Source organism: Amblyomma mixtum, chromosome 5, assembly GCF_055824585.1.
Source record: "Amblyomma mixtum isolate Tamu chromosome 5, ASM5582458v1, whole genome shotgun sequence".
NCBI classification, from domain to species: domain Eukaryota; kingdom Metazoa; phylum Arthropoda; class Arachnida; order Ixodida; family Ixodidae; genus Amblyomma; species Amblyomma mixtum.
Genome location: NC_143016.1, coordinates 9,193,378 through 9,218,748, shown reverse-complemented (window position 1 = coordinate 9,218,748; position 25,371 = coordinate 9,193,378). Strand labels below are relative to the sequence as shown.

The 25,371-nt window shown below is 42.0% G+C and overlaps 1 protein-coding gene across 2 annotated transcripts in view; it reads left to right on the top strand.

Annotated features, from left to right (window-relative positions):
• Positions 1-25,371, top strand: part of Cog1 (conserved oligomeric Golgi complex subunit 1) — a 41,588-nt gene that overhangs the window by 4,984 nt on the left and 11,233 nt on the right. For both annotated transcript variants that reach the window (XM_089543308.1, XM_089543309.1), the window contains exons 4-19: positions 5,422-5,504; positions 6,004-6,073; positions 7,605-7,772; positions 8,834-8,968; positions 10,528-10,699; positions 11,831-11,887; positions 12,074-12,149; positions 13,137-13,242; positions 14,058-14,147; positions 15,752-15,828; positions 16,639-16,770; positions 19,268-19,375; positions 20,003-20,053; positions 21,407-21,494; positions 23,719-23,774; positions 25,027-25,114. In XM_089543308.1, the coding sequence (XP_089399434.1) occupies positions 5,422-5,504; positions 6,004-6,073; positions 7,605-7,772; positions 8,834-8,968; positions 10,528-10,699; positions 11,831-11,887; positions 12,074-12,149; positions 13,137-13,242; positions 14,058-14,147; positions 15,752-15,828; positions 16,639-16,770; positions 19,268-19,375; positions 20,003-20,053; positions 21,407-21,494; positions 23,719-23,774; positions 25,027-25,114 (1,557 nt within the window). The remainder of the gene's footprint in view (positions 1-5,421; positions 5,505-6,003; positions 6,074-7,604; positions 7,773-8,833; positions 8,969-10,527; positions 10,700-11,830; positions 11,888-12,073; positions 12,150-13,136; positions 13,243-14,057; positions 14,148-15,751; positions 15,829-16,638; positions 16,771-19,267; positions 19,376-20,002; positions 20,054-21,406; positions 21,495-23,718; positions 23,775-25,026; positions 25,115-25,371) is intronic.

The window sequence follows — 25,371 nt, the reverse complement described above, 5'->3', positions numbered from 1 at the left end:
GCTTAGTATGTTTAGTTTATACAGTGATGCAGTTCCGTAAATGGTTATTCCATATCGCAATATGGATTCTCCTAAACCTTTATAAACCATTTTTCTAACCGACACATCGCAAATAGATCGCAGGGCATACATATAAACACACACCAAGCGCAAACGTTTGGCTAGCTCCTGAATATGAATGTTCCATGACAGAGTTTCGTCAAATGTCATGCCAAGATACTTGAAACTAGATTTAAGCTCCAACGGCGTGCATGAACAGCTTGTACAATTCTTATCATGAAGATATATATTAGAGCATGTACGAAGTTGTTTGTATGGACTATGAAAACAAAGAAGGCAGGTTTTTGAGATATTAGTATAAATCTGATTAGCGTTGAGCCATTCTATCAAAAAATGAACATCCTGTTGCATCCTGCCGCATGCTTCTTCATAAGTTTCACTTGGTACCACCAGAGCAGTGTCATCTGCATATAAAAAAATCTGAGAGCTTAACGGAAGATTGGTCATGCCATTGACGTAAATATTGAATAATAAGGGTCCTAACACAGAGCCCTGAGGAACACCAGTGTGAACATGTAACATTGTGCTGAACGATTCGCCTATTCGAACACATTGTTCTCTATCAGCAAAATAGCTCTTAAAAAACGACATGTAAGGACCTCTGAAACCAAAATGGTCGAGTTTAGCTAATAGTAAATTGTGATTAATAGTATCAAATGCTTTTTGTAAATCAATAAAAAGTGTAAGGACAATGTTATTTTTATCTATTTCTTTACATATTAAATCATGAAAATCTTCCAGTAGGCTTAAGGTGCTTTTACCTTTGCGGAAACCATACTGGGCGGCATTTAATAGATGGTACTTATCACAAAAGGACGTCATATAGGCATGTACAATTTTCTCCATGATACAAGCGATGGCGGACAAGATCGCAATTGGCCTGTAATTATTAAAATCTCTTTTAGAGCCTTTTTTGTGCAAAGGTCTTATTAAACTTATTTTCATGTACCTATGAATATGTCCGGTTGTGAAAGTTCCATTAATAATACAAAGTAATATCATTTTAAATCTGTCAAAATGCACTATGAGATCCCTCATCCTAACACCATCATACCCTGGCGATTTTGTGATTGACATTGTTTTCAATACATCCCGTAGTTCTAGCTCAGTAACAGTAGGCATGTAAGCTGAATGGATGTTCGAAATAGCAGCAGTAGCTTTCCTTATCGACGTTCCCAGTTTACACAAGGCGGAAACAGAATCTACAAAACGCTTATTGAATTCGGTAGCCAAGTCTTCACTGTTTTCGTCTGGAAATGCTTGTTCTAAGACGTTATCAATGCTTTTCTTGTGTGGTTTTCCTATAGTGCTCTGTACTAAGTTCCAAGTTTTTTTTTACATCCTTCCTGCATGCCGAAAATTGATTTAGTTGGTACAGTTTTTTCGCCAATCGTATTTTCGCTGTGATTTTGTTCCTCAGCTGCCTGAATTCTTCTCTTAGTCCCATGTCATGTGGGTGGTCATTGCACCTTCTTAAAAGTTTACTTTTAATATAGGATAATTCAATTATTTCTTTGTTTACCCAAGGACTTGCCTTATTTCTACGTTTCATCCGGACCTTCGTTTTTGAGGCGTTGTAAATTGATTTTAAACGTTCAACAAGCAGTTCATAAGCATCTAAGTGATTGTACTGTAAGAGCGAATTCCAGTCGAACGACTTAATTAGTTTATCTACTTTGCCATTATTAATTACAAGCCTTTCCGCAGGTTGCTCCTGTGCCTCTATTTTACTCTCTTTTAGCACCGTAAGAGAAACAAAATAATGATCAGCAACTTTTTCTTTGATAATACAGCCCCACGTCTCCTGTTCCATCACGGTTGTACTGATATGGTCAATGCACGTCTGTGTTAATCTGTTGCCAAGGAATTCTTCTCGCGTGTAGCCTTGAATTTTATTTTCCAAACCAAAACTAGCCAACAACGTTAGGTATTCGCTTACGCCTGCTTTGTCAGTTATTGAAATGTCAATATTGAAATCTCCAGTAAGAATCACACGTTTGTTTACTCCATATCTTTTAAGGAAACTACCCAGCTCCTCTAAAAAAACTATAATATTTTTGTTAGGAGGTCTGTAGATAGCACAAACTAACAATTCCTCATCACCGTTTGTGAGATTGAGAGCTATAACTTCTGCTTCATCGAAATCAAGTTTCAAGCGTTCACAAAACCAAGAGTTTTTAACAAAAACTAACACTCCCCCACCACGTTTGTCCTCCCTGCACAATGCACATGATTGATAGTTCGGTATATTGTAAAGAGATGATTCAAAATCCCTGATATTGATCTCAGTAAATGCTATGACATCCAGAACAGCTAAATAATTCTCAAGGTACATTTGTAACATGTTCCAATGTTTGTGAAGGCTTCTCACATTTGCATGGATGACATCAAAACTTATGCAGGGTTGAGCCGATACAAATTCCCGGCGCATCTCCATCCATTCACAAAATGAACGTACACTCGCAGTCATCACGTTATCTTGCGCAAATCCGCTTCGTTTTCAACAGGAATAACAGGGGAACCTTCAATTTTCCTTACAAATATACGACCGTTTCGCACCCAAACATATTTGTACAGTTTTTCAGTTGCAAGACGCTTTGCCATCCATCGAAGCTTCTTAGTTAGCATTGTTAGATTTTCATTAATGTAAATGTTCTCATCCTTGAGTGTGGTTCGTTTCGCAAGCCACTTTTCTCTTGTTTCCCTCCTGGTGAAACGTACTAATATGGGAGTTTCAGCATCGGCTTTGCCTTTCATCCTGTGCACTGTTTCGATTTCCTCATTGCTGGGAATGGGGAGTTCAAGTCTACCTGCAATTGAACTTATTATTGCCTTCAAGTCTTCGTTCTTGTTGTACTTGACACCGTGTATCTCCAAATTATTAAGCCTTGAATAGGATTCCAATCTATTCACCTCCATTTCCAGCTGAGAAAGCCTAGTGTCCTTTACAAGCAGTTGAGCCTCCAGATCAGTAGTTTTTTTCTTTAGCTCTTTTACGTCTTGCTTCTGTGATTCAAAATTTTCAAGCACTTCATCGTACTTAGCAGAGAGTAAATCGAGCGATTCTTCCATGCACTGTATCGTTACTGCTTGCTTTTGCAGGCTTTCATTGGTGGTATCATGTTTAGCCAGTTGTTCCTCCTGTTTTTTTTCAAGTTCATCTAAACGGCGCAGGACAATGTCTAACTTTGACATGACGTCATTCAAAGAAGGTTGATCACAATCTGCCGTCAAGCTCCCTCGGTTAGAGCCAGGCTCGCTTTTAGTGTTCGTCAAACGTGTTTTACGTTTAGCGCACGTGGGACACAGCCAACTACATATGGCTTCTGCTGACATGCTTTTCAAGATAGTCTTTGTGACACCTGAACATTTTCCAGTGTGATAAGGGTTATCACAATCACTGCAGCGAAGACTCTGGCTATCAGGCGCAAGAGCTTTCAGGCACGCGAGGCAGTCACTTTTTAACATCCTGAACAGAAAGCTGTGCAGTCCGGCGGAGCAGAATTGATTTCACAGACAAAAACAAAAAAAAACTTACTAAGGCCGCTCTTAACCACGCAAGCGAAGAAACAGCGTTATGCCGCGCTCACGTACTCCGCCGGACTACACTCGTTGACAAGCTGCGGTGGCTTTTTAAGCTTCTTTGCCCAGTGTCGTCGGCCTGGATTGGTTGTCTCCTGGATGACGCACTTGTGCCGTGGCCCGTGTAGACATGAGCGCTCACACGGAATCTTGTTCCATGCTATGATGATAACGGCGTCGATGATGGAAGCATCCGAAGCAGGAACACACCGACAAAGCAGGCAGACGGCAATCTGGTCCCTACGCAAGCGAAGAAACAGCGTTATGCCGCGCTCACGTACTCCGCCGGACTGCCTGGAATCGACTGGAATCGACTGGCTGTTGGCTTCTCATATTTATAATGAGCCCCTCATTCCCCATTCCTTGTTTGCTTAATTGCTTAGCGAGGGCCTCTGTTCTGGCAACCTTGACGCCATAGGAAGCATAAGAGGGTTCTCAAAGAGCTTCCACCCTCGCCGTTCGATGACGTTCTACGTCACATCAGCGGTAACTCAGGACGTGCTACGTCCGCTGCTTAAGAATGTGGGTGGCGCTGATGAACACTCTCAAGGTTAGGTTATTTGTAAACATAAATACCCCCGGAGGCAGAAGATTTGACAGCCGTCGCCGTAGCTCAGCGGTATAGCACCGGACGCATAATTCGGAGGTCATGGGTTCGGATCCCACCGGTGGCATGGGGTTGTTTTTTTCTTCTGCTTTTCTAATCAATTGGCTTTAAGCCATAACATATTCAGTAATATTCTAAATCGAACAACACCACAAAATAAATAAATAAATTTAAAAAAAAAAGTCCCCTGTGTTCCTTGGTTTCTGTGGCTGTTGGCTTCTCATATTTATAACGAGCCCCTCATTCCCCTTTCCTTGTTTGCTTAAATTCACTTCAAGTATTTTATGTTACTGTACTGCACCACTTCCCAGCCACAGCATGGTAATACAGCTGAAAGGTAGCAGTTTTCACCAAACATTTGATGACTTTTGCCTTCTGGTCTCTTAAGCCTGAAGATGCATAGATCACAACTGGAAAGCGTTCCATTAAAGGGGCTCCGAAACACTTTCCGAGCTGTGCACGTGAAGTCGCTCAATCACTGCATTGGTTTGTCAAGAACACCTCAGCGAAATAATACATTTCTACACACAATGGAAAACCCACAATCACGCGCGGAAGTTGGCAAGCCCTTTTCGGCAACTTTTTCATGCTCGCACCCTCCTCAGTCGCATGCACCTGCGTATACATATTGGGAGATGACTATTGGTTAGATTCTTTCAGACGTCAGGCAGCTACCGTGGTTGCGGCCAGTAAGCTGCGTAGCTCCAGCAGGTCAGGAATCATCGCACTGGAGGTGGGACTGGTAATGGGCCGCGCCACTCGTGCACAGAAATTGATTGGTCATGTTGAAAATCTTGGACTTACATTGACTGATGTGGTTGAAATATCTCAAGCAGCTTTTATTTCATCTGCACATAAATGGTTAGAATGCTTAAAGTATTATAGATGCTTTCAGGCTGGTGAGAACAAAAAAGATGTACACTCTGCTTTGGTTGTTTGCACATGCATACGTGATGCTGGATAGTTTGGCTCTGAAATTACTGTGCAACTTCATTTGGCGGTGGCCCAACCTACACATGACAGACTGTAGTCAAATATTATAAATAATCAATTCACAGGAATCGAATGCGTATTGTTTGTAGCTGTTGGCACACCAGTATGCATCAGTGACCTGCAGCGTGCATGCGTTAAACTCTTTCGCATCCTTGAAAAGACCTCTGGGCCTCTTGCAGGTGAAGCAGTATGTGGCACAACTGATGGAGCAGTGCCAGAGCTTGCAAGGCAAGCCTTCTGCGCCAGTGGCTGCCCGTTCTGAGTAAGATATTGGTCTTCTGGCTTTCAGAGATATTGGAAGCTCTGGTACTTACTTTATTTAAAACTTTATTTAACTACGTATAGTGCAAACTTTTTCTCTTTCATTTCATAGCACAAAATTAAGATAGCATCAATTTACACATGACTTAGCTGATGCATATAATTGCGGGTTTTTTTTGTAGTATTGTGAAAATGGCAGTGGTTCAATGATTATTTACATGCTTTTATCCCAAGGCTACACAGTGAGTTATGTAGGATGCTCTTATAGGATGCTTGAGAATATCTGGCAGCTGAAGATTTTTAGCATGAACAAACATTTTTTTATTGCATGCCTGTCAAAATGTCATCCTCTTGAGTGTAGTAAGTTTTCTTGCAGTATGCCAGGAAAGATTGCATACTCCGGCTCTGTGGTCGACATCATCCTTCCAGTTTTGTTCTCAACAGTTATCGCTTCAAATTTTCTCACCATCATGCTTAACTCTCGTGCTATCTGCTTCCAGGCACTGGGCACTTTCCCACCACTACACTGTGCTTGCTCAGGTGAAGCTCCTGGTGGACCTTCCCTCTAAGGTGACAGTGCTTTTTCTGACCTCATGTTCATTTTGTGGCCTCTAAATGACTGACTAGTGGCTTGCTCATTTCTGTTTTTCCACTTGTTGCAGCAGTGCCTTCAATGCCTTATTTTGCTTGCCAAACTTTTGCCATTGCCACGTTAACCCTGAGGTTTTTCTTTTTTTTATTCTAGTTTTTTGAAGATGCAGGCAGAAAAATTTAGACCTGAACAATGCAACCAGAGAGTGTGCTGATGTTAAAATGTGCTGATGTTCATGTGCTGATGTTAAAATGTGGTCAGAAAGTAAAGCTGGTTTAGGACTAGTTTCAAAGAGCCATGTAGATCATAGATTGTTGCCAGCCAGCTGTGGTTATTTCTTAAAGGGCAAGTGAAGCGGTTTTAGAATTCGATGAGTTTAAGGTTGCCGAATGTGCAAAATGTGCAGGTAAAGCCTACAAAATCGTTTTGCTCTAGCACTTGAAATGGTGGCGTAATCGGCGAATAAAGTCGTCGTCGGCGTTTAGATTCTCTGAAGTGCACAGCGATGGGCAGAGGCCCCGATAATGACGTCACGTATGACGGCACTACGTTTCCAGCGAAGAAACGGTTATTCCATGGAAGAAAACCGATGCCATTTAAGGTGAAGCTCACGATGCATTGTTTGGCGCCATCCGACGACGCACAGCAGCATGCAGGCGTAAGCAGCGGGCATCTGAAATTTCGGCAACAATGACGTCACTGCCGAGTTTCCTCGCACTCCTCCAACGTACTCAGGAGAAGCCAAAACATCGTCGTGGTTTTAATCGACGATTATGACGCCAATTAAAATGCCACAGCAAAATTACTTTTCATGCTTTATCTAGAAGCTTGATAGATTCGAATTCTTGAATAACCTCGAATTCTCAAAAAAGTGTTTCAGCTTCCCTTTAATGTGGACATGCAGAACTTTTTGCTGGGCTAGCCGGTTCATTGTGACATGAGTGAAAACAGCGCGAAAGAAGCCCGAAGGCGAAACGCGCTTTCAGCGCTCTTTCCTATCCCTTCTTCGTTTCGCCTTTGGGCTTCTTTCGTGCTGTTTTCACTCATGTCATAATGTGGACATGTTGGGGAAATAGTTAGAGAAGGAGCTTGTTCTGTAGTGCTTGTGATAGTGGTGTCGCAGGAGCAAAAAATGCATTGTGGAGCACAATGCAATATGTAGCTCATGTTGAGAATGTCTTTACAAGCTATGAATGTTTCGACGAATGGATTATTCATCTCGAACCACTTAATTTATCTTGAGGGAATTATTTGAACTCCTGCCATAAAAGTTATGAAGCGTGTGCCACAAATGTAGTGCAGATAGGATTTATAGAGGGCGCCTTTCTTTCGATAAGTGCTGGTCTTGCCATCTACGTGACAAAGTTTTTGTTGTGTGGTTAAACCTTGCCTTATATTTACTTAACAATGCCCTAGCAAGCATCCTCACAGACTTCCTGCAAGGACAGTATGAAATGTCCCACAGCAAGATGACTTGCCAAATGGGCATCTTTCTCGCCTCATGTGCAGCTCTGGAGTGAAGCAGAGCACGAGTGCTGGGGTCGTGCAGCATGCCTTCAGCGCTTGGGGCAGCACGTGCTGTGTCACCTGCAGTTGGGCACTGGCCTCGAGCCCTGGAAGGCACTGGTCGCACGTCAGGGCACCTCTCTTTCCTCCCTCGGACAGTGTCTGCTCCAGGTATGCTGTGCATTATCTGGCGCTGGCGTGCAGTGAACGAGCCTATCAATATTTTCGGTTGTACCTGTCAGCTGTTTGTGGAGCTGTGTTGAATGGCTTGATTGAGAACGGGCACTTACATCATGCTTCTCAAGTTCCAGCACCGTTTATCATCTGTTGGAACACCGTGCTCCATATTTGTAACTGTGTTTTAGACTAGAACCTTGATGTGAATTCATTTCATTTCATTTCATTTATTGGTTTTGTTTGGCCAGTACAGAGACTGCAAACAAGGGAGAGCAAGCTAAAGGCGCCTAGTAGCGCGTGACAGAGGCCTGCCCTCCCCATGTAAAAAAAACAAACAAAGTGGCACTTGGCAATGGTACAAAGTTTCCATAAGTAACAGAAACTAGAAAAGCAGCGGATATATTGACAACGAAACAGAGATCAGTCATGCATAGAGCTAAGCACAACAAAACTAAGATCAAAACATAACAAAGACAAAAACTGATTAGGTAAAAACACACCACAACTAGCTATAACAAAAATATTCATGAACAGTTTTCCTAAATCTGACCTCGGACATATTTTGAAGTGACAATTCTGTTAAATATGGATAGGTGTTTAATGTATGAGGAATTATGTGAGTTAGTTTTTGGAACCCATAGTTTGTACGGGATTTTGATGCATGGTATTGAGGGTGCCTAAGACTGTATGCTGTTTGGGCAATTAAATATGTATGCAAGAAATATGGGACATATTTCTTTATTTTGAAGCATAATTGGATGGACATAATGCGTAATGGCTGGGACTGTTAAAAAATTTTTATCTTCAAATTTAATTCAGCATGAAGGTCTTTGAGATGATAATGCCATTGCAACTGTCTTGCGCCTTAATGCTATCTTTGATAAGCCTGTTTTGGGTAGCAACATTGGTGTCAGATAATTTCTTAGTAGTAGCAAAAGCGTGACCATCGGATACATTGTTCTTATTGCACTTTCTGAATGCACATTTTGAATACGTTTAAGTGAGGTTTCACTGCAGCCTTATATGTTTCAATATGAGTTTCCTTATTTATTCAGGGTTGCTGGAGGAGGTTGCTATCCTTGGAGCCACCTCTGTCTTGGGAGGCCCCAGTGGAGGCACTCACAGGGCTTGCTCTGCTCCAAGGCTCATCCCTCACTGAACTGCTCACCCAGTTACTGCAGCGCCGTTTGGTGAGTAGCAAACTCTGGAACCATTCCAGTTTTCTAGATGCCTTGAAAGTCTTACAAAGAGTGCAGTGACTGACACTGCTACCACAGTGGGATGTGGATGAAATTGGAAGTATATTTCAGCAATTTAAAAACTTGGGTTTGTTGGTTCATGATTTACAAAACAGTAGTGCTACAGTAGACAAGGCAGAGAGAGGAGATGTCATTGTAGTACCTTGTCAGTCAGCGTTACTTTCTTGTCCCTGTGTGCTGCTGCAGTAGTGTTTTGCGAATGAAATAGTATTTGCTTTACCTAGAATGGGAGAGGTTGTTCAAGAAATTTATGGTTTATGGGGGTTTGATGTCCCAAAGTGACTCAGGCTATGAGGGACGCCATAGTGAAGGGCTCCAGAAATTTCGACCACCTGGGATTCTTTAACGTGCTCTGAAATCACACAGTACATGGGCCCTTAGAATTCTGCATCCGTCGAAATTCGACCGCTGCGGCCGGGATCGAACCCGCGTCTTTTGGGTCAGCAGCCGAGCGCCGTAGCCACTGAGTCATCGTGACAGCTGTTCAAGAAATGTAGTTGCAACTGCAATGTGGCCTTAAAGCAGGAACACATTTTAACATCATTATGTCTTAATGTTGCTTTATTTATTTTTTATTGCTTTATTTATTGTCTTTTTTTTCATTGCTGAAGAAAAAAAGAAAAGGCTGGTCATATAGCTTTCCATTTTTCTATTTGCACGTTAATTATTGAAGTATTCTCATGTTTTGCCTCGGTTCAGTAATGTTGTCTGAGTTACTTTACGTTGGTTTTGACCAGCCCATTCGGGAAGCAACATATGAAGGCCATTTGCAGCAGTCCTTCTGGTTCTGCTGCTACTGTGACATACATATGTCATAGTTATCATATAAAAACTTCGCAGTCAGCTGTTGCAGCTGTAAAGGTATAATTTATTTGCTTTTGCAGTAACTTATATTAGCTGTTTATGAGGTGGAAAGAAGAAAAAGTCAAGCAACTTCCCCCTTTGTTTCGAAATCATCTTTTGGAAATTCAGGTATTATGGTGCCTTTTTTCTTGCTTTCCTGTTGGGTGTGTGTACTGCAGGTAAACTGGTCTTGCATCCATTTCTTGCACAAATTTAGTTTAAAAACACCTCAGCACCTTAGCGATATGCAGAAAGTGAAATTATTTTACATGCAGTAATCCTGTAGAATAGTTTGCAGTCTCAAAAAACTGCATCCCTGTTTGTCTCTGGTAGCTTGCAAGGAAGCTTAACTACATGTTGTTCTGATGTGCAGCTGTGTAAATGGTGGAGCGAGCAATTTATTATTATTTTTGTGTGTGATTGTGTCCTGCTGGTTTGCCAGAATTTCAAAATTTTTTAATCTCTTGTGGAGCAATAGTTGCAGCCTTCTAGCCTTTATTTCTTTTTTAGCATATGGGTAGTGTTAAAGAAAGCAGCCCTTTATTCGTCCATTTTGCGAGAACAGGTTGAATGGTGAATAAGATAGCATGGCATTGTTGTGTGCACTGTGCAAGAAAGCCCATCTGGGGCTTTGCAAATGCCTTCAGGGCCTGGTGGATCAACTCCTGGGATCAGACAATGTTTCCACCAGAGAGCAGCTGTGCGGTCTCGCCAACCTGCTGGTGTCCACCCTTCAGCTTGTGCAAGCTGCCTTCCTAACTTCTCGGCCAAGTGCTCTGGAGTCGCGCATATCTGAGGTCACCAAAGGCAACACTTGTAGTAAGGCCTCCTTTTCTCATTTTGCGGAATAACCAAGCAACATGTTTCAACAGCTTAAATGAGAAGTCTGCACAGTAATCGCACAATTGTTTTGAAGCAGGGACCGGTTATCATTGTACAATGTTGCCTGAATGCATTGTAGCAATGCTCCTCATAAAAATTGATCTTCTGTCATGTACAGTGCTGAACTTGTGTTTCTTTCTGTGGCCTCTGTATTGCACTTTAGCACAGTGAAAGATGACTCTATTGGCTGAGGCAAGAAGAGGTGTCCAGAAAACGTCATGTGAGAGGCTCATGCACTTGTGATTTATGGTGGCACAAAATATAAGCTTCCTGTGATCCAGTTTGTTAAAAGATCAATACTGAAGCAAACCGTTAGGCATTTTTCAAAGCATATGCAAGTTCTTAAAGGCATAATTTAAATGCCTGATAGCAAAACATACTAGCCACATACAAGATGCAACAAGTGCATGAGGGCAGTTGTTTTTTGGGCCACTGGATGTCAGTTGGCTGCTTGTCATTTACGACATTACCACATCACACTGAGAGTGCAGTTCGCACTGCAATATATTCTTAGAAGAACTGAAGTTTCGGCAAATTGGTACTGCTTCATAATTTTGCAACAGCGCAACACAACGAGGACAGGAGCGAGAAGTGTCACTGTCTTTGTGTCACTTCTCGCTCTTGTCCTTGTTGTGTTGCGCTGTTTCAAGATTATGATATATTTTTATGCTGTGCCTTTAAGAAGCTGGAGAAAAACTGCAATCATGTGTTGAGGAACACTGTTTTATGTGATAACCTTCGAAGTTCAGCGTTTGTCTCTATGCCATGTTCATAGTTCCTAGCTTGCATCTTTCATTTTTTGTTTCTTGTACTGGTTTCCCTTCAGACCTTATGACTAAGGACCTTTCAGTACCAAAAAGTTGAGCACTTTTGTCCTAGTAAGGTTAGTAGGTACTTAAGGAATCAGTAGTTGTGTTGGGTTTTATGACACATAGACATCAGTAGTGTCGCAGAGAAAAAAAAAATATATGATTAGTTTGGCATTTTACACACTTGACAGATGTGGCCAGGAACTGTAGGAACTGAATGAGCATGCCTGATGATTTTACTCGATTCTGTCTCCGCTAGATCTGGTGAGCTTCTCAGAGAGCCCGTCATTCCGCTATGCTCCTGCGCCTGTACGAGGTGAGAATGTCTTATGTAATGCATTTTTCATGGCTTTCTTAGCACTTCCACTGCTCTGAACCTAGAGAAAAAGTGCTTGCGCAGCCAAACCATAGGCAAATGTTAGCGGTTTCATTTAGGCATGCGACAACTGAGTGACATTTTTTAGGTTGTAAATCCAGTGTATTATGTGTTTTGTCTGTGCAGAGTTTCAAGTGAAAGTCAATCTTGACCCACCACAGCTGGGAATTCTTCAAAAAGAATGCCGCCAGTTTGTAAACAAGTAAGAATGAGACATTTTACGGGTGGATAGCACTATTGAGACCTTCTTTCCCTGTGTTAGTGATGTGTTCTCGGTATGCATGGCAGACATGTGTCATTGAGTCTAAGTCTCCAACCAGTGTTACAGCAGATACTGAGATGGACATAATCAGAAAGACAGTGGTATGAAAGGAGGAGGCAGAGCATGATAAAAGAAGTAGCTTTACTTCTCAGCTGAAACAACAACCCTGCCTAGGACAGAACGCAGCCTTTCACCATTATATATCTAGCTGCAGTGAGCAACTAGTTTGAAAATTATGCTTGCATATAAGGGGTCCTGCAAAGCATGTTTTCCAGCTGGTTAAATGTCAATGTCCCTCCATACACTCAAGGAATAAAAAGTGCTTGTAGTTGAATCTGACCTGGAGATAACCACTGGTGGTGATGCATGTGCACAATGTATTCTTAGGGCTAGAAATGTTTGAATTCAGCTCAGTTCCAATTTATTAACAAGGTTCACGGTATACCCACACATGGTATAGTATCATGATATTTTTATACGTGGCTTCCCTTTATATATTTGAGTAGTGTTGGGTGATGCACATCTACCAATCGTTTAGTTCTTGAGAGTCATTTAAACAGCACATGTTTTTTGAAAGCTTGGTCAAAACTAAGGAGCAACTCAGTAATGAGTGGTATTTATATGCAAAGGCTGTGCCATGGTCTGTGAGGCATGGAGGGCATCCAATAAATGTCGATGTCCAGAGGCAGAGGCGGTTAATGGACGACAGTTTGGGAGGGGGCAGGATTGGAGAGGTTATATTGTCAAGTAAATGGGGGCTGTGTGGTTTTCCTATAAAAATTTGCTGATGGTGGTACTGTCATCCCCATTAGCTTTTGCTGAAAAATCGTTCTGGGGCCTAGCATTTTTGCCCACGTGTTCTTTCCTGTAGTGCTGTGTTTTTATTTTTACTGAACAAGTGAACATTTTTTGTTTTTTCTTTTACAGTGTGCAGGATAAGAGTGTGGAGAGAGTTGTGTCTCGCCTGGCTGAGCTCCATTCATTGCATGCACTGGCTCGAATGGGTGCCGATCTCAGGGAACGCCTGCCCAAGGTGCTTCACTTCATTATGTGAATCCAGTATTTAAACGGCATTAGCAGAATTTATTTGTAAAAACTTATATTAACCTTGAACAAGTGCTAGCATGAGATATTTTAGTTTCATTTTTCTCTCGCTTATTTTCTAAGCATAAGACCAGTGTAATCATGGTGTGGGGCACCATTTATTCCGCCTTGTGGGAAATTATTAAGTATGTATATCACCATTTGTAATGATGTTTCAGTTTCAACCATGGAGGGGCACCAAGTTTATCATAACGTCTTGGGGTGCACTATTGAGACTAATGAGTGCCAGAGATAAGGTACTAAGAGGAGGTCAGTCTCTGACATTAATGCTTCTCGTTGAAATAAGGGAGTAATTACGAACAGCTACCAAAGTGAGCTAAGCAGCTACAAAGGAAAGCTGTATATTTTTCAAAGAAAGTTTGTAGTTGAACAAAAATTCATTCTAGTCCGTGAGTCAAACCCAGGAGCACGACATATCAGGCTGATACTCTGGGGAAGTTGTTAACTGTGCAGACAAATACCTATACCCACATAGCTATCTCAACTTTGCTTTGACATTCTGTGTCAGTATTTCATGTCCATACTCTTTGAAGAGTAAATATACAACATATAAAAATGGTACCAATGGCCTTTGATATTCAATGCTGTTAGGTGCCTTGATCATATTTATGGTGTGTTTAGTTAACTACACATTGTTTGCTTAGTTAGTACTGTTCACTTGCTGCTGTTGTTCTTAATATTCTGGCCGGTTAGTGTGAAATGCAGTTCACAATGCTTCAAATGCTTCTTTTATTCTCCTTTTAGGAGGAAACAGAACTGGGAACATTAGTCCTGGGAGAACAACTTTCATCGTGGGACCACTTCTTCCGTGTCCATTTGGGCAATCGCATTACAGTAAGTATCAAAGTTTTTACCACCAATGACAGTAGGTTGCCTCACTTTTGATGAATTAAAGCTTGCACTCACAAATCCAGCCTTTTATCATTTGTCTCTCCAGCACATTACAGCAAATGCACAGGTCATATTCCTAGCTTTGATTGGTGCTGATGTATTGTGAAACTCTTCTTAGCATCTTAACCATCTTGCAACTTGTGGCTAGTGGAGTGGGTGGGCTTGTTTTGCCATTGCACAGGCCTGTAAAAATAAGCGACATGTAAAATTAAGATGTTATGAGTACCGTGAAGAAAGGTGCTAATTTACTAATTTTGTGTGAAGTGATACGGCATGTAAACTCGTGGGTGAGGCTTGTAGCTCTTGCTTCCTCACACAATGCCTGAAGTGCTGTTTCATGCTTAATGCTGCCTTTCAAAGTATAAGTGCCACACAACAAAGTCACTGGTGCGGCTCATTGCTGAAGAAATGCCACGGTAAGAGTGTATTGGTTTTCGTACGATTAGTCTATATTAATTGCATTTGCTGGTGTGGGCAGAAACATCAGTTCTTTGGCATGGCACAAGGCTGAGTGCAGCTTGACCTGGTGCAAGACATGGCCACAATACTATCGCTGCACAGCAACTGCTGACTTGAGTTAACAATGTTCGTCACAAATGTGACACATAAATACAGCAGATGGTGAATCACGCATTATATTCTGGTGCAGCCTAAATGATATGTTCTTTCGGCACTGTGCTCAGGGTTTCATAAAAACTTGCCATTTCTTAGCTTGTGTTTAAATTCAGCTGGAGCTGAGTACAAATGACAAATGCTGCTGATCCATATTGGTGCTCATTCATACTATAACAGCTGCGAAACTGCTCTGCAGGCACACACTGTGCAATTTTCTGTATATGTCCTACTGCAGTGCATGCACCTGTGGCAGGCAGTAGCAGCTCTGCATGATATCATACCAGGCAGGGCATGTCAGTGACTGTCCATGCTAAAGCTTCTCATGGGAGGCCCCTCTATATTGCTATACCCTTGTAGCTCTTGCTGTAAAAAGTTCATTTTTATAACTTGATGGCCAGAAAGAGAGTTGTCTGAAAAATTCTTGCCACATATGTCACCTCACAGTGATGCATGTTAGTTCACAGTAAGTAGATTTCGAAGAAAGGAATATTTACTGTTAATTGAGGAATATCTAAAGCTGTTTATGGTTTGTGGCAGTATATTACATGGGGGGAGCATCTATAGCCCCATTTACTTCTGGAACAGCAAGTGACAAAAAGGAACAGGTATTTCATAATGACCTTTCAGTCCAACTTGAAGGTTCTTTGGAATATTTGCTCGCAATTTGAAAACATTGGAATATTTGGAAGTTTTTTTATTGGAGAATAGTCGTGAGCATTCTCAACGCCTTATGCATGTCCTGTAAAATGACCACAGAGGACACATAATAAGTTGGACACTGTAAATTTTGTTAATAAGGCCACCTGTTGGCATGACCTCAGTCTGCTTTAAGTTGACTACTTGTTAATTTTAACAGCCAACCATTGACACTTTGTAAACCTGCCTGCTGGGACCTTTGGGAATTCCTCATACATGGTGGGCATTCTCCACAGGAGCTGATGAGACTGCAGCTTAATGCTGCCATGGACTCTTGCCTTCATGCTCTGGGTTCCATGAAGGATGCCTCCAGGTGAGTAACTTGGCTGAATGCCCAGTTTTCAGATATCATCTGCATTCTGTTGTGTCTGCATTATTCACAAATGTACCAGAGATGTAGGATGGTTGCTTTACACTTTTCACAACTCTGATGTCCTAGAAAGACTTACACTTGGCTGAAAACAGAAGGGTGCTATTGTAGGCGTAGTGCTGCATACATTAACAGCACTACTGACTTCTTCTGATGCAGGGGCAGTGAGAAATGCTGGCACATTTCTGGCATTCTCTATTACAAAACAGAGTAGCTAGTTGATGAGGTGAAAAAAATAATGAGGGTTTAAACTAATATCTAAAGAAATCGTAACGGAAGGCCTGAGCCTCTTTTGTAGTTTCACTTGGCGATTTTGACTTCAAAAAGTGGCTTGGAAAGAAGTAGAAATCAGTCTTTGAATTCTGATGATATGCATTACGTGGCATCATTGTGCCCCAGACATGGTGCTTTGCTGGTTGTTTCGGCAGAGGTCTGATAGTACAAACCTGAGTTCTGAACAGTGTGGAGTGGTGTGTTGCTCAAGAAAGGTTCTGGTTTAGCGAGTGATCTTCTAACACTGTTAACCTCTTTGAGTGGCCTCCTAACACTGTTAACCGCTTTGACTATCTGAGGAATGGTGCTGTTTATCATTTTTGCATTCTCAGTGCACCTGATTCCATTGGTACCTAGCATCCTCACATCGAACACTATTTTTTGTTTCTTCGTTCTTGCAGCTTTTTTTATTGCTAACCATTCATTTTGGAACATTAATTTTTCACATCACCCTAAATTCAGTTCTCTGTTTCTATGCAGGGGCTCGGTACTTGAGCAGCCATGTGAAGAATTCACCTGGAGGACACCACCGCAGGAACTTCTGAGCACACAACGTTCCTGCCAAGAAACACTGGCCTTGCAGACACGGGGTCTGGCACCTCAGGTCCAGGTGTAAGTGTCGAAAGCTACTTGACCAGCTGTCATTCATCACACACATTCGGAAGGAAAAACTTGCGATAGCGTTAGGAATGCCATAAAGGCGAAAACTGTCTGGCGTTGGTGGCATCGGCATCTGTGTGAAGCCTCCACTAGGCAGGGGGAAGGGATTTCCCCCTCCCTCTGTCCGCTTTTATGGAAGAGGTGGGAGATACCAGACTAAGATTGGCTCGGCAAAAATGAATTAAAAAAGTGATTATGAATGGACGTGGAATAAGAATAGAATTGAAATTGGAATAGATCGAGTGAAACAAAAATGCCGTCGCATTTCCTCCGCCCATCAATTTTTCTCAAGTAAGTCAAGGGCATGGAGTGAGGATACACAGGAAGGGAAAACCCTGTGGCAAAGCATGGGCTGCTTGCAAGATAGGGATGGTGATTTTCTTCAGTGAGGCTCGTTTCGATGACTTAATCTTTCAAGAAGGCAGCACAGCTGGATCATTTGCAACTGTGAGCCACAGCCAAACATAATCAATGAGGACATTGCGGTAATCAATAAGAACCTCACAGTGAAAATGTGTGCAGTCTTTCCTTGGCATCTCTCTCACATCCTAGGATACGAGGTTCTATTAAAGAAAGGGTTCGGCTGCCGAGGCATCGGCATCAGCTCCCAGTAGCTTTAAGCAGCTCAGCCATTTGCATGTAGGCAGAACCTTGCTCCCAGCAAGACACCATTCTTGCCGCTGGGCTCTCCTGTGATGTTGACTTTTACTCAGAACAGTTTCTTGGTGTCACTATGCTCATATACATACTTCAGAACACACCTAATGGTCTGTTTTGCTTTCGCTTCTGCAACAGAACACAATGGGAGAGTTTGCACTTCACAACACTATGCACCAATTCTCCAGGCTCTGCCCACCTGCAGCGGTTGTGGCTCGGTGGCTGTGATGTTGAGCTGCTGATCCCAAGGTCACAGGATCGAATCTCGGCCATGCAGCTGCATTTGAAAAACGCCTGTTTTCTGTGCGATTTCAGCGCATTTTAAACAACCTCAGCTGGTCCGAATGAATCAGTGCTCCTCATAGCCCATGTGCAGCTTCATAACCACCTCCAGGCTACATTGCACCCCATGCTTGCTTATAATGTGCTGCTGACCTTAGTAGTTTGATTTTGATTGAAGTGTTAGTATAGGAATGTTAAGTCAGCACAGCAAAGCTGGAAAGCTGTGGCAGTCGGTCGGATCATCTGCGCACTAGTTCGGCAGTGAAGTGTAGGGTGTCAAGAGCGATCATTGTTCTCACCTCCTTTGGGATCCTAGAGTGGGCCCACACTAGTAGTCTGCTATATTACACATTTCTCTATCTTCAAAGGCACGTCCATTTTTTGTTGTTGTCTGGGGTCATATTCTGAGCGCATTCTCTTGCTCCGAAAAAGGCAAGCACTCCCGCTGGTGTCTTGGAACTAGCTAGTTGCACAGAAGCTTCCACCACCTTTAAATTATACACAGTTGCCTGTTCCTGCTTTCAAACACTTTAATGTAGACCATAAGTAGTTCCTGCTAATGCAGCAAACATTTTTCTGGTATTCACTTTTGCTGTGCAGTCATTCATGCAATGGTGAGTGCCATTGCAGCTGAGGTGGCACAACAGGAAAGGTGGGCCATCTATTGTCCACCACAGCCACATTTCTCGCTGCAACCATTTGGCATGAATCAATGTGGATATTCCTACTCAGTGGACTTCCATAGTACGGCCCCTGGTCTACTGCTTGTATTCATGCGAAGAGCAGGTTCTAACTCCTGTATATTTTTCCTCTGATGCTTGGGGCTGGCCTGGTGGAAAGCCAGCGAGACATCAGGTTACAAAGAGTGGTATTGACCTGGTATTTTGATATCAGGTCAATACCACTGGTACGTGATATTTTCAGCATAAAATACTTTTAGCTATCATCATCTTCATCCTCCTTACAACTTTGTGTTCCAAAAACTAAAGCTGAAAACTTGCTTTGAACATTGCATCATAATCTCTCTTTCCCATTATTCCTTTACAGGCTGTGCCTGGCAGAATGGTCACTTCATGCCTCTGAATTGTTGCAGCTAAACAAAATCTGCTGAGCCAGTACCCCTGAACTTTGCAGTGTGCTGGTCGATGTAATTTAGCAAATCATTGCACACCTCTTTTTGTTTTGTTTTTTTAAGAGGAAGAGGACAGATGCAGCAGTGGCAGAAGTATAAGCAGGTTGCAGGCAGTGTTCTTTCATGTCTACTTACTGCAGTACCAGCAACCGAGCATGCTGTACTGGTACCTGCCAGTATGGTAATCATTCTTTGGGCATGCTACCAGTTGCATTATGCCACAGTAATCTTTTTTCGCGCCTGTGACTCTTTGCTTTTATTCTTGTGCATACATTTGAAAAAGAAGAAAAGAATTCTTTACCAACATTCAGAACCTGTCTCAAGTGCTGTCAGATTTCCTGATGAACTTGCGCTGTACCGTGTGGCGTGTGTGTGCAGGCTGTGCAAGTCTCTGGGCCAGGAGCTGGAGCGCCTTTTGGAAGAGTTGAAACCGTGGGGCTCCGTGGAGGAGGACCTAGAGCGCGCCACTGGAGCCATGCTCAGCCGGTCAGTGAGCATGTCTGCTCGCTCTTCATCCACTGCCCACATTGCCCAAATTAAAAGGCCAGCTACCTTGTGGTTTGCATCATATCCTGTGCAGTGGGGCACAGCAAGCAGGAAGACATAGTGATGACTTCACTTGCTGATCCTTGTAGAATTGCAGATTTGCTAAATCTGTTAGGCCTGCTTGTTTGTTAGAGCAGTGTCTCGTCTGTTACGTTTGTTTTTTAATCTGTTGTCTGGTTGTTCTGCTCCTACCATTCCGACTAAGTAAACAGGTTTTGCAAGTGCAGCTTATTTTGATCTCTCCAAGTACCACTGTCCAGTCAGGGGAAACTCTGGGCTATATCAGCCTTCTTTGTATCTTTCCAAAAGTTTGATGAGAGAAGTTTCAAGTGTGTGCGGTTATGACTGACACGTATTTATTCACATTGTTGATTAGTGAGGCTGATGCAAAGAAATGTGAAAGCTGAGGGAAAAATGTGTCTGTGTAGCTTGTGTCTTGTCGGCAAATGTCTGTTGATTTCCATTTTGTCACTTCAGTACAATGGCTTATATAGAGTGCCATTTTAAATTGTTCCATGAAGATGCTACAAGTCTTGCTTCTAATTTGTTGGTACTTTGTTCTTCCAGATGGCATGCCTTTATTAACAAGGAACTGGCCAATCAGAATGATACAGACTGGTGAGCAATGCTGAGTGCCTGCTGCCATGCAGGAATGTGTGCAGTATATGTGTGTGTAACCCATGTGCAGTGTGTGTGTTTTACATGTGCGGTATGGTACAATAACTGCTACAACTGACAATGTGTATGTATATGGTGCATGTATATGGTGCAACACCTGATCAGGCCACTATAACCTGTCTGCAAAGCGAAATTCTCTGGCTGCATCTTTTGAAATATGCTTGTTTGTACAGCAGAACTTGTATGTAACAGGAGAACCAGAGCTTTACTGTCTACATCAGCATGCACAAAAAAGCTCTCTACCAGACTGTCAGACTTTGTTTTTGTCTGGTTTCTGTTTGATTCGCGGTGCACAGTTATGTCACCTGTGTGGCTGCAAAAGGCATAGCTGTTTTATGTTGTCACAATCTGGCACATACCAAACTTGATGAAGATTTAAGCACCCATTATGCTAAAGTTTTTGATCTTTTGACAGCAGTCTTTCAGAAAAGTATGAAAAGCACTGAATTCGGGCACGCATTGAGTCCAAGTAGCCCTGATCGTTTTATAGCTTTCATGCTTTAGAAAGAAAGGTGGGCTTGAATTTGCATTATTATAATGCTTTCATAATAAAATTGCCTACTTCTGAAACAGTATCTTTGCTTGTTCAGTGCATTCAGTCAAATTGATCTCATGCCAGACTAGTATGTTTCAGCCAGGAAAATTTGAGGGAAAAAACGACAAAAAATTCAAGTTAGCTTTTCACACCAAATATTGAAAAAGAATTCTGATACTTGCAATAACTGCAACAGATAGGAAAATAAATTTTTGTCCAACAGTTGCTTTTTGAAATGAGTGAGTTGCATTAATATTTTATAAATGTAATAAATGTAAATGTATATGTTAATATGTTATAAAAAGTCAAAAGCAATAAGCTAGGAAATTTGTTGTTGCGCTACTTATGCAGGGAAATTTTTTTTTACTTTTCACAGATTTTTATTTCAAAAACTGTTAGAGATACAGCAGTGCAGTCTCCGTAAGTTAATTGTACAGCAATGCGGACATTATATATGTGATAGAGTTGAATAATTAGGTTATTAATTGACTAAACTTAACTAATCAACTTTATATTCCTTATTTTAGGGGTCAAGATTATATTGTGAAATTGAAGGTCATCAACACTGAAAGTGAGCTCAATGATTAAAATGTTCTCTACTGGCAGAGTGGTTCAGAATAATGAACGTCAGAAATATGCATTTTACATCTTATTGAGTTGGCTTCACCACGTTGCACATTTATTAAATGGTGTCGCTCACATTTGAAATGCAACAAATACAGACATCGTTTGTGTGTTTTTTGCTGCTTAAATTCCAGGCTAGCGTTACTGGGTCAGGTGTGCCAGGGATTTGCAGAGCTGTGCCCAGAGTTGCGTCAGTGCTTTCCTCCCAAGAAAGGCAGCCAGGCAAGTTGTGGAGCCATTTGCTGTGGCCCTTATGCTTTGCCTCTGCCAGGAAGCAGTACTCATTTCTTGTCCTAACACGTCTGTGTTCCTGGGCATCCACTGGCAAGGTGGTTGAAGTAATTTCCGGTAATCAGGTAGTAATGTTGTGGTATTCACCCTAACCACGTGAACTTCAAAGCACATTAAACGAAGTCATACACCCAGCCAAAACCTTCATTAAATTGCCAACTTTGGTAAGAACGTTTGTGGCAATAGTTCAAAAACATCCTGTAGGTTCCACTTAGTAGATTAATTACCACGTAAGCCACTGCAGTGGCTCAGTAGTTATGGTGCTTGGCTGCTTACTCAAAAGGCACGGGTTTGATACGGCCGTGGCGGTTGCATTTTAATGGAGGCAAAATGCCGTAGGCCTGTGTACGGTGCAATGTCAGTGCACTTTAAAGAACACTAGACGGTCGAATGTACACGGAGCCCTCCGCTCTGGTGTCCCTCATATCCCGACTCGCTTTGGTCCGCTAAACCCGATAAAACCAAACCATAAATTACCATGTTATGAAGCCTTCATAAATTAAATTCCGGTTAAAACTTCAGCAGTAATTGCATGTTCAAGTGCACCAGCTGCCAATTTGTAGTCCATTGGCACAAGTAGTCTAGACAGAGCGAAGCTGTTATAATCTGATGATGGTGTGTAGCATTATCAGACAGTGCCATGTATATCATCACGGTGTGTAAATGCTTAACTGCCATTTCATTTAGTACTACTACACTTCACCGATCGCCAAGGCCGAGATCACATGATTTCACTGGATGCCTGTGGCTGGGACTAGTGCCAATTCTAGCCTTGCAGCTGAGCGAGGGGTTCAGTAGGCTAGATTTACGTGCAGGTTGCAATACAACTAGTTAACAAAGCAACACTGTAAAACCTCATTGATTCATTCGTGGTTCGTACAATTTCTCGGTTCATATGCTCAAAATTCCAGGCATTAAAAATGTGTTATAGAGTTGCTCTATTTTCCTCCCGGTTAATATGTTTCCAGGCAACTACACTGAAAATTTCAAGAAATTCTGGTCGTGTAATATATTTATACGTATTATATTATTCATCATGTAATAATTTTAGCAACCAACAGGACATGTGCAAACATACATGAGTGCCGAGTGTGGGGGCACGCAACCTGAAGAGCAGAAATGCCACGGCAGTCAGCTGCCATGGTGGCTTCTCTGCAGTGTATAGGTGCAAAGGAGAAAAGCACCGATAAAAATGTTTAAAAAGCCTGTGCATTATTAGGAGCAGGCCATTCTTGTGGGGTTGCGACATGAAGAGGAGGAACACAGTGGTTCTTGACGGTGCCTAAGGGCGAAGCATTGAGAACTGCAACGATGCACTTTCATATGTGCCGGGTCTGGGTTCGTTGTGGCGGCTTTCCTACAATGCATTGGTGCAAGGGGGCAAAGCATTTTGAAAAAAGAAAAACAAGAAAGTGATTTTAGTTACCTTGGCCATTGCTGTCGACGGACTAATTGTGTTACGAAGTACTTTCCGTGCTTAACACAACACAAATGTGGACAGAATTTGGAGAAAACTAGAAATGGAGCTGTTCAGAGCTTTTGCTAAAGCAGTGCTGTTATTTTTACGAAGTGAAATTGTCAATAAATGCCCTTGTTCTTCATTCACAAGTTACCTTTTTCAAAATGAGGTGGTTTGGGCCATACGTTTTCGTGAAAAATATGTTTTCTGGTGCATTTCTTTTTAGACGTATCAACGAGGCTTTACTAGTAAGTCCAAGGAGACGTGCGATAAGCAGCATTTGAAACCCAGGAAGTTAAAGCGAGGTTCTGTAAAAATGAGTTGATCAAAATTAAGTTGTAGTAATGGGAGATGGGCACTTTCAGGTTCTTGATACCATTATGGCTGCAGTATGGAAGGGTACGATGTGCATAAACGATGCAGTTTGTATCAATTGTTCTTCTTTTTCTTCTTGGCCCAAGGCTCAAAACTGAAATGAAAAAATACTTTGCTTAATAACAAAAAAAAAAGGAAATGGGTTCAATAAAACAGAAGGTTGATTAAGTAAAGACATTCGATACAGACTGAGTTCTGACAGATGAAATTTCACTACAGTGAGGTTCAATTCTCTGTCAACTTGTTATTGCTTTTTCACATATACCTCTTGAATTTCAGTAGTGGATGCAGCTGTTAAAAGTGGCCATTTCCTTCTCGCAGGACCCTTGGCACAAGCAGCAGGCATCGTTGCGTGCGCTTCGAGACTCTGCATACAAGTAAGTGCCTGAGCCAGTGTGCATGCCTGATAAGGCGTCGAAACATGAGACTAAAGAGGAAAAAGGTTTAGGTTACAGAAATGTATGAAATTGGTTGACGTTTCACATGTTCATTGTGAAGATTCGAGCAAAACTGGAGCTTTGTAATTAAGCTTTGTTAGGGGGCATACATGGCTTGTGTAACAGCTGGCCAATCACTTTCACATTGTCCATGCATGTGTGCAATGCCACAGACAGGATGTTTCATTAATTGGGGCATTTACCATAAATTTAGTGTTACGAAGCAATAGTCTTGCTTTTCAAATTTCAAGTTTGTTCCATTATAACTGCTCATCAGGTATTTAGTATTAGGCTGCTATGTCTTGCAAAAATGGCGAATGTTATCTGCTGCATGTTCAGATTTTTTTAAAATTTCTTAAATCTTAATCTAGATGGAAAGTGGAAAGAAAGATGGTTGAAGAACAAAAATACGTGCCACAGAGAATGTGCAACTTTGTAGACTATCATTCTGCTTCAGAAGGTTGGCTCAAAAATTGGTCACTGTAAACAATTTAATATGTAAAATCTTTTTAGTAGTCTTCTCCCAATTTTAAAAGGTGTGCTAAGATTTTCAGGGGAGGTAAGGTGGCTTTGAGAATCGCAAATATTTTGATGAAGTTTCGACCTGCTTTTTATGTAGCTGTAGAAAAAAGTGTGGATGATAGCTGCACCCATCCAGTTCTGAACCTGAAACCTGCTGATTCCCAGAGCAGCACACGCGGTCATTCAAGCTTCACACGTCATTCGTACGTGTTTAAAAGAGCTATATGTGTGTGTTGCATGGCAATGCCTGAGATAAAGAGCACTGCATGCTTTAGACCAACCTTTAGTGAGAAATTTACCAAGTATTTTAGCACGGTACTTCACTGAGATAAAGTGCAAAAGTGTGTTACTTCAGAAGTTTGCTGTGAGATTCTTGATTTTTAGCCATTGAACATAATTTGTCTGGAAGCTAATGGCTGTTCCTTTGTGCTCTGTGAGTCCAGATTCAGCTCTGTCCTTTGTTGTTCGCCATGGATCAGAAATCATGTGGCATTATTAAAGGGGTGGTGTGATGTATGGTGTATGAAGTGAGCGTTTAGTGGATAAAGCGCAAGTTCAGTGCCAGTATGTAAACACTGTCTGCTACCATGACCCACCTGTGCAGTCCGAACTGATGGCTACATTGTGTCTGCCAACTGTGCTGATGACAGGGCATCTGTTGTATCTGCAGGGCATGTTTTGCTTTGGTGGTGAAGCAAGAGGTCTCATGTCTGGGTGAACAGCTTGATACACTGGACCATTTTCTGGCTGCAGTGTTGGTGAGCTAGAACTGCTTCACATTTCTTGTCTGCTTGCACTGTTTTCTGCATGACCATTTCTGTTTAGCATCAAGCGCTTTTTATTCTCTTCAGAGTGCAAATTAACTTCATAGTGCAGTGCACCACCGAAGTACTGTGCCGTCATTGGTCACTGCCTTTTCCTGAAGGGAATGAAGAAAGCGTTTGCTAGCTCATTGTAAATATATTCTGAAGAAGACTTGGTCTCTTCTTCACTTGGTCTCGTTGTAGCAATGGTG